Here is a 14,799-nt window from a genome sequence, read left to right as displayed (position 1 = left end):
CCTAGCACAGCACTTGCCAGCCCATGTGAGCAATTCCCCACTTCCCCACAACTCTTGCCTTGAGAGCTAACACATGATCAAAGTCCCTGATTAACAACTTGGAGGACCATCAGTACTTGAGCTTTACCATACAGATTTTGATCTACTGCGTAGGTAAATATATTATAACCAAACATACACATATGTGTGTGTATTTACGTATAAATACATATACACACGTGTGTGAGTATGTGTACAACTCTATATAAAAGATTTCATGGAGCTATGTGTAGTAATGAGATATACCATGGTATCCTGCACACATTATCTGATTTTTTCTTTTTCAAATATATAGGCACCAGAAAAAAGTACATAGAGCAAATCAACCTTTAAAAATTGAAAGTTAAATCAGTGGACAAGAACTTTGGTAAAGCTTGTCAATATTTATTATTTTTAAATTCAAATACAGTCAAAGTCTTATCAGTTGCCATCACCCTCTTCACAAGAGGAAAGTGCATGTTCTTTTTTCTAAAGAAAATTATACTTAAAGTGGGACTTAGTAATTAAAAAAAAATCCAGGATTTTATGTTTTTCATAAGATTGGCATTTTTCTGATGGAATTAAAACTAAACAGAGTTCTTGTCCTGTGTGTATTTTATTTATTGTATGCATATATATATATAAATATATATATGTATGTCTCTGTTGATGTACTTGTGTGTGTATGTACACATCCACACACTTTAACATGAGAGAGGAACCTGTTTTTCTCCACTTTGTTGTGGAGACTCACACGTTCCACTCTGTCTTGTACCCTGTGCAGTATAAGCTCTAGTGATGAGGCCAAACAAAAATATATAGTTCGCCACAGTATATTAGTTTATGTAGCAAAATCATTTTCAAGCAAGTAAAATAAAGCTCTGTATTCCAAACTTTTCCTTTACATTTCTCATAAAGAAAAGGAAGGAAAAGGAAAGAGGGGAGGGAGTAGGATTATGGCAGTAGCATTGAGCCAGTGGCACGTGTGTGAGTGCGAGCGTGCAAGGCGGCTGTGCAGGCACGCACACACACAGGAGCAGAGAGCAGGGCTTTGGTTGACAAATGCAGATTGTCCAGAGAAGGTGGATGCATAAGTAAGGAAGACTCTACAGTGATGCAATTGTATCTTTCATGTTTGCATGGAGTGAGGAAACAAATTCAATTGAAAAAAAAAAGAAAACAACAGAAAAGCAAGCGAAGACCTCTTTTTAGGTCCCTCATCAGTGAGAGCATACTCAGTATGCTAGAGAATTTATCTGAAACCTTTTAAATCAAGGCCTCTTTATTACAAAAATAAAAACGAACAAACAAAAAAGTATGAGAGACGACAAGATGCTGAAGTGTCACTCCAATCGTCCCTGCAGAGAACAATTGCATCCCATTTATTAGTCATTCTCTTCTCTCATTTCTACGATGTCTGTCATTTCCTCTATGTGAGGCATGTCAGTCATTGCAGAGTCTTCACCTTCCGCAGCCGCTTCATTCTCATTCCGCTTCTTCTTCTGGATTGAAAGAAACATTCAGAAAGAAACACATCAGTATTTTGTGCGTGAACACAGTGCTACAAACTTTGGGCACTGGCTGAAGTAAGGTGCAAACAAAGATATTTTTTTTAGAGTAGGTCATAAAAGCCAGAATATTTGCATCACATTTGTCGCTTGTCACTAATAAGATGGCTTAACTCAGAAGGTTTCCATAACCTTCCTGGGCCTCAGCTTTCTCCTCTGCAACTTGGATGCAAAAGCAGAGTCATTTTTTATGCTAACCAACATCCAAAATAGGCTTCAGCATGCCTGGGGGGAAAAGAGCATCTGGATTCCTTTACATCACACAATTTTTCTTTAAACCCCCCCCCCCCAAAAAAAAAACCAACAAACAAAACATAAGAGAAGATAAGCTGCTCTATGTGGGGAAACAGATTTGGCAACCTAATTTCTCAAATGTCAAACTTCAGGAATTTCACAAGATGTGAGCATTCTGTCTTGGTATTACTGAACCACTGTGACCCCGTACGCCACCAAGGCCAACTAGTATTAGGGAATTTTTGGCGAGCAGGAGCAGGAGGGCATTCAAGAGTCTTATGATTCATCCAGGATGTCCTAGATTAGTAAAGCTGAGAAGCATCCAGCCCCACTACAAAACAAGTTGAAGCATCTGTTCCTTATTATCCATTTCTCAGCAGGCTGACTAGTTTTACAGAAAACACTTGTACAGCTGACAAAAAATACCCCACAGGTATTATTGATTCAGTCGAGTTGGGCACATTACAGTTTCAAAATCACAGAGGTGTCTACACCACACTTGATTTGCCTCTCTCAAACACCATCCACTTATTACCACAGTAGGTAAAAAACAAGTTGGTGTATACAGCTACCAATCAGCTCTGTCACTGTCATACTGGCTGTTGGAATGATGCTGTCAACTGCATACTAATTCTAGTAAGGGAATACATTTGGTTGCCACAGTTGTTATTATTACTACTTGCACTCAAGTTAAGCATAATGTCCCTGGCCAGAACCACTCTATGAGCTACTACTGTAACAAACAAGCTGTAGGGAGATTACTCCAAACAGATGTATGTTGTGAAACCACAGGCCAAGAACAGCCAGTTCAGTGTCCACAGGTTTTACCCTTTGGTTCTCAAAAAAAACCCTGGCAGACTAATCATGACAGAGATCAAGGTCTTCTGTTTACACATAAACCCTGCACACATTGCCATGGCCTACATAGTTAATATACTGATTTTAGGATGTTTCAACATAAGACTTTTAGACATTCTATCTTCTGTATTTGTTTGCTAAAATTAGGACATTTTTGCTTGGCGCTTAGTAAGAAGTCAAATTAAAAAAAAAAAAAAAAAGGTAAGAAAATGCATAGATGATATTTTCTGTTCCCTCCCATCCAGAGTCCTTCTGCACTATGGAACAATGTACACACCATGCCATTTCTGCTTGGAGTTGTACCTGGTGCCCAACACAGTGCCTTGAGCACGTAAGTGAAAGGACACAACATGCAGGTATTGCTGTTTACCCAGTCACCCAAGCAATATTTATTATTTGTCTTCATTTAGTGGAATAGTCTTTGAAATCCATGTATCTCTACTACTCCATATGTGTAGGATTGTACTGTTTGAAACATATAGAAGTACGCAGATGAGAAATCCTCCCCTTGTTTTGTAAGCTCTTCTCCTCTACTGCTACAGGAGTATACCTTGTTCTAAGCCACTTAGATGGCAAAAAAAACCCCAACAAACAACTGTATTTTGTGTTAATTTTCAGGAGAGCTGGTTTTATATAGAAGTAAAAGATTATGTATAGCTATATATATGCACACATACAGATACAGAAAGAGATACACATATACATACATAATAAGCTTGGATGAATAGTTCTTACATAAAGAAGCTGTGTTCCACTGTACAGCATGTTGCAGATCTACAGTGCAAGACAGGTGGTAACAAGGACATGATATCCATGATGCCCATGTTTTGAGGAGCAACAGGCTTACTTCAGACCAGTGTGTGCCATGGCCTGAATGCCCACTAGCACCTAAGGGTCCCTTTTGGTTTTAGTTCAACACACAAAACTCCCTGGTTGTACACTCTTGACACTGCACAGGGAAACAAACCAAATTCAGTAAGTAGGGATACTGGTGAGTTACATTTCAAAAGTGTACTCTCAATTTGATCTAAAGTCCACTATACTCATCCTGCAGAGCCTCTTACCTGTTTCCGATAGACATAACAGGCTGCTATTGCAACCATGGTGGATTCTCCTATAAAACCAGCTAGAAGTGATCCTACTCCAAGGGTGGCTCCATGAACTCTGTGGGTGGCATAAAAAAAAGTAGTCATGGTTGTGTGAATATGCTTGATTCATAGTTATATTTGCACTGGCATATAGAACCAATCTGTTTTTAGAAATATTTCCTTCAAAGACAAATTACTCTAGCAAAGAGAATAACTGATATTGTAAAGAACTTTTTTGTTCCTTAAAAGCTTTACTGTTTAGTAAAAAAGTCTCATTCTGAATTATGGACTGAGGCTTTAAAGTATTGTACAGAGTGCTGTAGAATAGACTATTTAACTTAAAACCATTAGTTTTCCATTAGTTTTCTGAACAGGGCATTTAATACCATGGAAATAAATTTCCCTTAGGACATATTTTTTCCTCTTCAAGGTTTGCATATTTTTCAAAAGGGACATCACTATCATGCCTGCCTAGAGGCAATTTGCAAATGTTTCTTTTCCAGACACTGACACTACTTAGGCTTTATATGGGGGAAAAACGTTCAAGAACTATGCAAATTTAGCTATCAAGTGGCAGGGAACAGGAATGAAGAGGAAAACAAAGCCATCAACTCTATGGAGAATGATGATTTACCCTAAGTAAGGCAGCACAATGAGACTAGCGATGAGGACGATGATCCGCAGCACTGAGCTGGGTGCCAACACAAATGTCTTCTTCAGAGTCATCAGCCAACCAGTCAAGTGTGCTCTGACAGTCACTGTTCATAAAGGGGGCATGGGGAGGAGGGAGAAAGGAAGGCAAAAGTAGTAAGACAAAGTCAGTTATCTCATATGAAGCTTTTTCATGCAGAGAGCACTGTTTAAAGTGTTTCTGGTAACTTTGACAACTGGGAAACCCTACCAGGAATAAACGAGATCCTACATAAAAATTGCTTTAATATACTGATTTTTAAAAAAAAAAAAAAAAAAAAAAAGCCAGTTATGGTCAGCAATCCTTCCTAAGAGCTGCTCTCTGACAACAAATGTATTAGCTGTCTCATTCTATTTCCTCATTAGAAAAAAACCTAACCCTTTCCCTAAAGAGAAATCATACCAAGGTAAATTTTACATCTAGGTCCTGTACAGTAAACAGTTTAACAGCTAGGCACAAAAGAGGATATCTACATGTACCTATTCTAATATTTGTAGTATACCCTTAGTACAAAACTGACTAGTCATATAAGCAGAAAACACTACATGATGAAGCATTTAATTATGGAAGTTAGAAATTTTTTTATTACTGCTGATTTGATTATTGGTTACATTTTGATTACTGCTGCCAAGCTCGTCTCTCTCTTCAATAGGGGAATTAGCTTTTCTTCTATATTGTTTATGCTCTGATAATATCTGAAAAAGCCAGTCTGGCAGCAGAAGGGGAGAGTAATGGAGGTGACTTTACTGTGGAAGTGATTGTAAATGCTATTCCAAATAGTTAATATCAGTCCTAGCAAAATTTTATCATTACTGTCATTCATGTGTGTGTTCTTGGTAAGCTACAAGTTCAGACTGTCAGAAATCTGTCTAATGACTGAGTGTCAATGTCCCTAACTGCAACATTCATATCTTGACTACCAATGTAAATAGTTTTCGTCTACACCAGCTTCAGTAAAAATAGTGTTACTTATGCTAGGCATGCATTTAGCCATCTTGTAGGTACAGCCATGCCAGACTGTATGACCACACCTCACAGGTGGGTTTTTTTTTGAGCTTACAGAATTTTTAGGTTTTTTTTTTTTTTTACCTGGAAGTGGAAAGAAAGAGAAGATGCGCAAAGGAACAACACACAGCTCTGCAAAAGCGAAGTCTACTCCAATTATGTCCACTAAAATCTTCTCTGACACATTTGGTGTCCAAAACATCACAAAACAGAGCTAGGGAGAACAAAATTAAGAAATGGTTATATTTCAGAAGGGAAGCACAACAAAAAATACAAAAAATGGACCCTCCTTGTCTAAAACATTTGTTTACGCTGCTGATGGGTAGTTGACTCTACTGATAACAAATATACATACTGTTTACTTAGCTTGCATTTAAATACACAGAGTATACAATCTACTCTTCATCTTCTTCACATACCAAGACTGATGCATATGGAAAAAAATTTTATAGTGCCTGCAAATGGTTGTACTTTCATGGTCTAATTGTTAGAAAACAGTAAGAAACTAGATTTTTACAGTACTTGCTTTAAAGAAATCATCATACGCTTAAGTAAGCTAAAGATCTGAAGTAGTCCAAGATTCAGAGATCTGACCTAAATCTAAGACTTGGTCCTGCTGGTACTAGTACTGTTGGAATATAATATGCCTGTGTTCAGCACAGTCCTGGAGTCCAAATCCACTGTCTTGTTATTTTTATTAAAGAGTGTGCTGTTTAGTCCATATCTGAAAGGAAAATTTCCATTAAAAACCCACAAGAAATGGCGTAGCAGTAGTATGTGCAGTTTAATTTTTTAGTCATTACTGAGGAAGGGCTTCAGTCCAAGCTGTGGGGGCCACTGGCAGCTGGCAGGTCCAGCTTTGGCTGAAGACACTCATGGAAGAACTGTGCTACCAGACTTTAAAGTACTGTTCTTCTAAGAAGTGGTACCTGACATCTTTGCAAGTACAACTCTTCTGTTATTTAACTTGCTTCTGTGATCAAAAAAGTTATTTCTTCCTCTTATTTTCACAGTAAAGTAGATGTTAAGGAAGTAAGTGGTAAAACTTGGGATCTTAAAATGCTCCTGCACTCCTCTTGTCTGGTTACAAATCAGTGTACCAGGTGAATTATGCACACTGGGAGTACTATCTGATGGCTCTATAAAAGTCTGTAATAACTCTTATAATGTAGCCTACAAGCTAGTACTATAGTATCTCTCTCCTCCTTTGATCCACTTGTCACACCCCTACATGCTCAGATGACTTTTAAAACTAGACTTTGAAGTCCTACCACATCCAAGACAGCTCCGATTTCACTCTCATTCTTTGGTTTTGTGCCAGAGATTGTCCTTTCTATTTAGCCTATTTAGCTATGAGTACCCAGACTGCAGAAGCCTCCCAAAGTCCATGACCAAATGGCCTGTGGGAGATGCTCTGACTGCCTGTGTGGTGAACAACACATTTCACCTTCTTGCAAAAAGGCTAATCTTCAGTTTTCTTCTCCACTTCTTAGGGTAGGAATCATTATTTTTCACAATTTAATTTTTTACTTGACTAGCTTGACGTTGTCTTGCAGTGTTTCTCCATTACCTATACAGAGAATAGTAAGTGGAGGAGGGTAAAAAAGAAGACAAACACACTGAGCATGGATTTTTTTTCTGCTTTCTTTCTGCTTTTTTCACTTCTCTCCCCTTGCCAAACTACTTGTACAGGGCACAACTGAAGCAGAGGGGGTCAATCCAGAGCAGAGAAGGCACTGTGGTTGAGAATTCATTTATTAAAAAGCAGCTTTATATTGACAGAGCAAATTCTTCCACTGTTGCAGACACCATTAAGCAGTGATTTTTACTCTTACAGCAAATGACCTTCAAAGCAGCCATAAAGGGCTTATTTTTCAAATCTTTCTTCAAATTCCAATTAAAAAAAAAAAAAAAAAAAAAAGATGCAAAGATGTCTACTCCTCAATTACAATTTGCTGTTTTCATGAAAGGAAAGGCCTTTTTGCTGCTTGCAGTGCACAATGCCATCAGCATCCTACTGAGCAGTATACTTACTGCTGCTTCAAGTTTCCACACAAGACAGGAGAACCTGCCAGCTGCTAGCAAAAGGCAAAGAGAGCAGTCTTTCCTTTTCCAGCTCAAATGAGGAGTATTCCAACACTGTCAGACAGGCAAGCAAGTGACCCAAAGCATTGCTCCCAATAATGTTATCAAAGTTTGTTTCTGGCCTTAATAAGAACAGATTCAATCTCCAGGAGTAATGACTTACACCCATGTGGTATACAGTCTTTCCTCCTCAGCTGTTGCAAACTAGCTTTCTCCACCCCCCAGATCAGCAGAGTCAGTGCTGATAAATGGCTTCAATAAAGTACTTCTTATACAGCAGCTGGTGGGTAAAGACAGCAGAGATTGCCAAGCTCAAGAACAAGCAGTTTGAGGAGGTCAGACATGGCAGCAGAAGGACCTTCTATTTCTGGCTTAGCATGTTTTCACCTTTTTAGTTGCAATATAGTTTAATTCTGCATAAAGATTCTTCTCTGTCACTTTATGAGCAGATGATACTCTCATTGCCAGGCAACAAGACCTCAAGAAAAAAAACAACTATTGCTTTACATCAGGCAATCTCTCTGCCATTTAACTTTTAGAGAGCTAACAACTTGTGAAGTTTCCATGTTATTTCAAAGACAAACTCAAAATATAGTGGAAAAAACCATGCTTGATTTCAGGAAAACAGTAACACTAAACATGTAAAGGACAGAAGATATTTCAGTTACTGATTTTATTGCAGATGTGGCTTATTGAAAACAGGACAAAGTCTTAGCTTTTTTATGATGCTGAATATAATGTTTGTGATTACTTTGTTAAGAAAGGAGAGAAGACGGCAACAGATTAAATGATCCAAGTAGCCCAGTGAAACTGGGAGCACGGCACACACCATTAGAAATGGGATCTACTGGAGTAAACTGTGCTAACTTCCTGGGGCTCAGATCAGGAAAGATTTTCGGAAATACAGTTTTCTATAGCATGTATCCTATCGCTGTTTTAGTTAAACACAGTTTTCCTCCTCCCCCTTACATCTTTCTGCATGTCTGCAAGGTTAAAAATAGATTAAATAGGCTTGGGTAAGGTTACAGTTATACCTTCCTTTAATCTAATCAAGAGGTGATGATAAAACACTAAAAGGTTGTGCACAGGACAGAGATGCAGATGTGTAATGGCACTGCAGCTCCACACTGCAATTGCAGTTGGCTGCAATGGCTTTATCCAGTAATGAATATTGTACTTGGGAACCCTGCTGAGACTGAAGCATTTTAATGCTTTGGGAGTATGGATTTTGCTTGTGGAATTCTAGCAACAGACTTGATACTGTTTTCTGTTACCTTACAGTATGAGTGCAGCATGGTATTAAAGGAGAGTTTTATTAAAGCCTTTGATCACTCAACCAAACTTCAACTGAACAATGGTGACTGCTTTAAAAATACAGGAATAAATAAAGAGCTAAACAGTGGGGTGGAACATACACAGAGAATATGCAGGCCTGAGTAAAGACAGTAGTATTTATTATGGTGGTATTATCTCTGTATAAACCACAGCAGCTTAAGCATTTCTGAAAGTGTTCTAATCACTTCAGTTCATCTGAAGGGTTGCTTCTTGAACTCATCTACAGTACTGAAATTTTAAGGACTTTACTAAGTATGTCTATAATTTACAGTACCATAAGCAATTTGGTGCAGCTGTACTAGTTCAGATGAAAGCTCCAGCTACACTAGTGCTATCTCCCTGCTACTGGGCACTGGGTGTTGCCTAAGGAAAGAAAGAAATGAAAATGGTATGAAAAATAGCACAGGTGCAGAGAAAGTCACTTCCCCAGCTGCATGGTTTTGAGCTACTGGCTGTTATGGCTTCAGGAGTTCACTAACTATGGTGCATCTTCACCCCATGCAGAGTTATGTTATGTATTTGACATATAAAATTTTAATGATTTTTTTTTCAATCCAGTTGTGTCCGTTTTAAAAAAACTACTAAAAAGAAGTCTAAAACTCTCTCACTTGTGGCTTAGACACTCTCCCTAAGTATGTGTGCTTCATGTGCAACCTTGCTATCCTCAGCTAGCAAATTCAGTTTCCAGGCAAATTAAAAGGTTGCACACCAAAAACTTCTACTGTTGACAAGTCTGAGAGAATCTTGCTTTCAGTAGGGAAAGTATCAATCTGCTAGCACTCAGTTCAACTTCTCTTTATCTCTCAAGTACACATCATGCATTTGACTTTCACCAATAACTGTGACTCAACACTTTTTGTGAGATTTTGTTTCAGAGGCTCTATGTATGTGTTTGAATGCTGGTAGTTCTTGGAAGCTAGCAGTCTTTTCATAGGCCCTGCTTCTCCTCAAAGCTATTTCCATCTATTCTGGCTGTTGACAGGGATTACTAAACCTCAGAGACCCACTACATAATCTGTTATAATGCATTATGCTAACAAGGGCTATTGTCACGTCTATACTAATCTGCTTTTTAGCATTTGTAGAAAGCTGCTTGTCTTTTGGGACATTCATTGATAAATATAAGGCACAAAAGAGTATTCCAGTGAGAACGAACAGGAGCACAGCATTTCTAGATTTAAGTGCAGTCTCCAGTTAGAGGAAATGGTGCCTGATGACAAAGACACTATATGGCTCTATGTCTCTTGAAAAGAAAGCAGGGAATTCAAAATGGATGTTTTTAAAAACAGGTTAGGTATATCAGCCTGGAATGAGACTGAAAGAAAGGATTTTACCACAGGGAAGGGTACCATTAACCTGTTAAAGGTTCTTCTGTGATGAAATGCAGTTTACACTTTTCTCCTGAAAAACAAATCTCAGCAGCTGTTTCCTACCATTTATTGTACTTACTACATCTGCAGAATTATGGTTGTCCAAGAGAGGTGTTTTACTGTAAAAATACTGTACTATGTATGTCTCAAGGATTCACTAATTTAACACCTGCATTTATCAGGTCCTCCCAATTTCTCTTTACAGTTTGTGGTGCACAGTGAGGGCAGAGGAAACCTATTTTACACCTTATTAGACATCTCAGTTTTTAATTGCACCTCAGATGTTTGGGATAGCATCAGCTATGTTTGTCACTTCTATTAATATGGAAGAGTATAAGCCATATAATTTTGCCTTTTGAAGAGTGCAATAAACAAATCAAAAGCAGTCTGAGTCTTATGTGGTCCGATCTGATTTGCCAAACATCTCCACAGGCTCCTTCTTATTCAAATAGAACTATGGAAGTCCTGTTTCCTTTCAGAGTTCATATGACCCAAGATGAGCTGAAATCACAGATATATGTTTATATGTTGAAAGGATATCTTGTTATAACTTGCATCACTGTGAAAAACTGCACTTTATTCCTGTGCAACATTGTATTTTGCAAGATGTTGGGGAAAAAAAAGTTGAATTTGTTATTAATTTCTTTCAGCCAACCTAAATACATACCTTCACTGACCTTGAAAATTTAGCTCTCCACATGACTGCCTAATACTGGGACTTGTCACTCAAAAACTTACTGTAGCATCTTAATGTTAAAGGAAAATGAACTTCTGCATTTTCATGAAGAATAAAAGTAACAACCATTTTGAACTGTTAACTGCTTGTACTGAAACTATAGAAATATTTATTAATTACACCCCTTTTCACACTACACTTGGGAGTGTGCTTCTGCATTGAATATAACTGCAACAGAATACCAATTCTTAACATCTCCTGAAGCACTCATTCCACTATACAGTCTATCAAGAGGTTGAACAACATGGAAAATGTTCAAATGAGTTCTTATAAAGGAAGGCAATCCAGCCACTCATCAGTAAAGAATTTTGTGCTTTACTGTGGACCAAGAAATAAAAAAGTCTAGGTTTTATCATAAAGAAAGTATTCCCTGATGACAGGAAATCACATGTGAGTTTAACAAAAAAATATTCAAGTAAAGAAATTTGTTGCCTGTAAAGACCAAGATTTGGGTTTTTTTCCTAGTTTTTTTAAAGTGCCCTGATATAAACAATCATCAAGCTGATGATTCATGTAGGAATTGCTGGGTGTGGTACGACACTAGAGTCCAGCACTGCTGGTTTGTTATAGAAAGAAGCTTGCTGCATACCACAACCTGGCCAGCACCAGAATGGACCTGCAGAATCCATTCTTGTAGCTTTGCTGTAAATCATGCCAGAGAGTGGTCATTGTACAGACACCCCAGTTGGAGGGGTTTGTGGTATACAGCTTTTAACACACAAAACAAAAAATAAATTTGATCAGCCCAAACGGAGACAGTGAAGGTTCCTGCAGATTTATGCTGTGGTGGGATAGAGCACGATGATCACAGAATCATCTGGGTTGGAAAGGACCTCTGAGATCATCAAGTCAAACCATTGACCCACTTCTGCCATGGTTACCAGACCATGGTACTGAGTGCCACATCAGTCTCTTCTTAAAAACCTCCAGGGATGGAGAATCCACCACCTCCCTGGGCAGCCCATCCCAATGCCTGATCACCCTCTCTGTAAAGAATTTTTTCCTAATATCCAACCTAAACCTCCCGAGGCAGAGCTTAAGTCCATGCCCTCTTGTCTTACTGATGGCTGCCTGGGAAAAGAGACCAACCACCCCCTGGCTTCCCCTTCCTTTCAGGGAGTTGTAGGGAGTGATGAGGTCTCCCCTGAGCCTTCTCCTCTCCAGACTGAACAGCTCCCTCAGCCCTTCACACAGGACTTGTGCTTGAACAAGTCAACACATGATATGCTCATGTGTCCTGTAATTCTGAAGCAGACTGAAAATGGGTCCTTTCTTGTGTGGGAAACGTAAGGTTTTCAAGACCAGACTGTCCGAAGCCCCAGGGAACCTGCCCTGATCCCACAGGTGACTCTGCTCTGAGCCAGAGACTGGACCTGATGAACTCCTGAGGCCCTTCCAACCTGAATAATTCCATGATACTGAAGCAAAAAGCCCTGGATCTGTGTGCAGTAAAAATGTCAGATTAGAGATGTATTTGAAAGTGGTTTCTTATAATGCTGATGGCTTGAATCACAAAGGCATTCTCTTATAGCAGTTATCCCTCAGGTGCATGCAAGCCAGTATAGATTTCTGTGTACTTTGTGTAAGGCAAATGGTGGTGGTGTAAAGCTGATAACAGCAGCCATAAAACTTGTCAAGCAGCAGGGACAGAAAAAGACACCAGAGCCTGCCTGCAGGAAAACTCCTTAACTTCACAGTTTCTCCTGAAATAACTGATTTCTACAGCACTGTCTGCCCCCTCCTCCCTCAGCTTTCCCAATAGTTCAGCGTGATGGAGCATAGCATTCTTCAGAAATAAAGCTGCACAATGCTCAGACTTTTTGATAACATTAATATGATGCCACATCTCCTTTGCCCCCAGTTGCTGAAAAAACTTAGTATTTGTCAGGCTGGGCTAGATCACCAAATTAAGGTAGATATTATATCTCCCTGTTGAGCTATACTGATTTGTTTTTTCAAAGAGAAGCTAGGTACAGCCTCACTTTAAAAAGTGTCAATAAACCAAAGCTGGCAGATTCCTAGGCTCTCTTCAAAAACTGTTCACAACTTCTGAGTTTTCTGCAGCCCTTGCTGCTTCCTATCGTGATTTCAGAGGGCAAGAGCAGCATGCTGCAATGACAATTTTTGTCTCTTCCTTTTCTGCTTGCTCCAGCCACTCATGCAGAATAGACCCTTTGTCTGAAACCTGAACAATCATGAAGGAGACATCAGTCTCCACCTCACTGAAGCAAACAGAAATCCCTTGTTCTGGGACAAAGGCTCAGGGCGGTACCATGAATGGGGCAAGGCGCTCATAGGGATTCTATAAAGTCAGCCTCTGGTGGTCCAGCACCTTCCTGAGCAGGCACGAATGCTTCCACTCATGCCTGAAATAATCTTTACTCGAGCAAGAACCAAACCTAAACTTGAAAAGGTTAAAAGCTTCTCAAGCGACTGTCTGCCAGTATGTCATTTACAAATTTTAATTTTTGTGCCAGCAGCCAGAAGATAAAAAAACAATTTGGGAGCAAAATCAAAGCAATGAAAACAAACTCATCCATTGGATGTGTGGTATTATTCTAAAAGCTGACCTTGGCATCTATATAGTGTATGACAGTAAAGTCAAAAGAATGTGGATTTAGTCTTAAAAGTCAACATTGTTTTTTTAAATGTGAATAATGTAGATATGAATTGTGAAACCTCCTTCACAGAAAGAGGCTGTAATGAAGCCACTGATGAAATAAGATTGTGGAATGGAAGGGAAATATTTTCCTCTTTTTAAAATTCCTTTCTTTGTACGCTCATGAGAGGTAATGACACTGAATTCAGTCATCCAAGGAATTGCAGATACTGGCATCGTGGGCACCTGGGGTTATGTCCTCTGAGAGGGACAAGTTTCTTGCCATGACATTTCTTCCTGTGGATTTTACTGTCTCTCAGTCTATTATCCCATGACTCTAATGAAGCCCAGTTATAACCTTTGATATTAAAACAATGTATAGAGGTAATGTAAAGACAACCAATAAAAGACTGGAAAAAATGAATGAAACATGAACACAAATCCAGTGGCCTCTGCAATGACTTAAATTTTTGGCTGCTTTTTGACATGTGACATTGAATGTCACAGGTCCATACAGTGGCAGCAAAAGAGGGTTTCCATGCACATTTCCTTTTAACCATTGCTAAACTTGGGAAGAGACTCTACATGGGAGACTAAATAATACTCTACAGTTCGTAAGTCTGTACTGTTTCTTAAAGCCAAGTGCCAGCTATGCCTAAGCTCTTCTTCATTATTAAAAGGTATTCTGAAAGCCAGACAGCAACTAATACCAAGAATGGAGGAATACATCACAGTGGTTACTCTGAGCCTGCTGAGTAAGCTCTTCAGCACTAGACAGGGGAAATTAATTATTCTCACAAGCAGAAAAGGAGATATTCAGGGAAAGTCTTCTGTTGAGGAGAGCTGTAAAGACAACCATGGACAAGGAGAAACCACTGCTTTAATGTCAATGAACTGGAGAGTGTACTATGAAGTAGAGTTGCTCTAAATTTAGTGGAAGTAGAATGAAGATAGACAGCATCAATTTATGATTTGCTATTGTGAGATGCATTGAAAATTTCCAATTACTAATCAGACTCTACAGTTCCTTAGTCACACTTCCTCAAAAAGAAAGAAAGAAAAAAAGAAACAAAAAACCACGCAAAAAATCATATAACCTTGGTCAGCTTCAGGAAAAAACAAATCCTTGCCCTAGTTAATGTAGAAACACAAACCACTTTATAAAGTTGTCTCTTGAGCAATCTGACATTTATAAATTCTAGTGCACTGGCT

The 14,799-nt window shown here is 38.9% G+C and overlaps 1 protein-coding gene across 1 annotated transcript in view; it reads right to left on the bottom strand.

The window, feature by feature from the left end:
- Positions 1-406: 406 nt before the first annotated feature.
- ANKH (ANKH inorganic pyrophosphate transport regulator) overlaps positions 407-14,799 on the bottom strand; it is a 97,365-nt gene continuing 82,972 nt past the window's right edge. Inside the window, exons 9-12 of the mRNA XM_030444216.1 lie at positions 5,547-5,676; positions 4,401-4,524; positions 3,743-3,842; positions 407-1,520 (exon numbers count right to left, since the gene is read on the bottom strand). Coding sequence (XP_030300076.1) covers positions 1,404-1,520; positions 3,743-3,842; positions 4,401-4,524; positions 5,547-5,676 — 471 coding nt within the window. The 3' untranslated portion in view covers positions 407-1,403. The remainder of the gene's footprint in view (positions 1,521-3,742; positions 3,843-4,400; positions 4,525-5,546; positions 5,677-14,799) is intronic.

The sequence above is a fragment of the Calypte anna genome, chromosome 2 (genome assembly GCF_003957555.1).
Source record: "Calypte anna isolate BGI_N300 chromosome 2, bCalAnn1_v1.p, whole genome shotgun sequence".
In the NCBI taxonomy this organism is placed as follows: Eukaryota; Metazoa; Chordata; class Aves; order Apodiformes; family Trochilidae; genus Calypte; species Calypte anna.
Note: the sequence above shows the minus strand (reverse complement) of the source record. Positions and strands in the feature narration are given on the sequence as shown.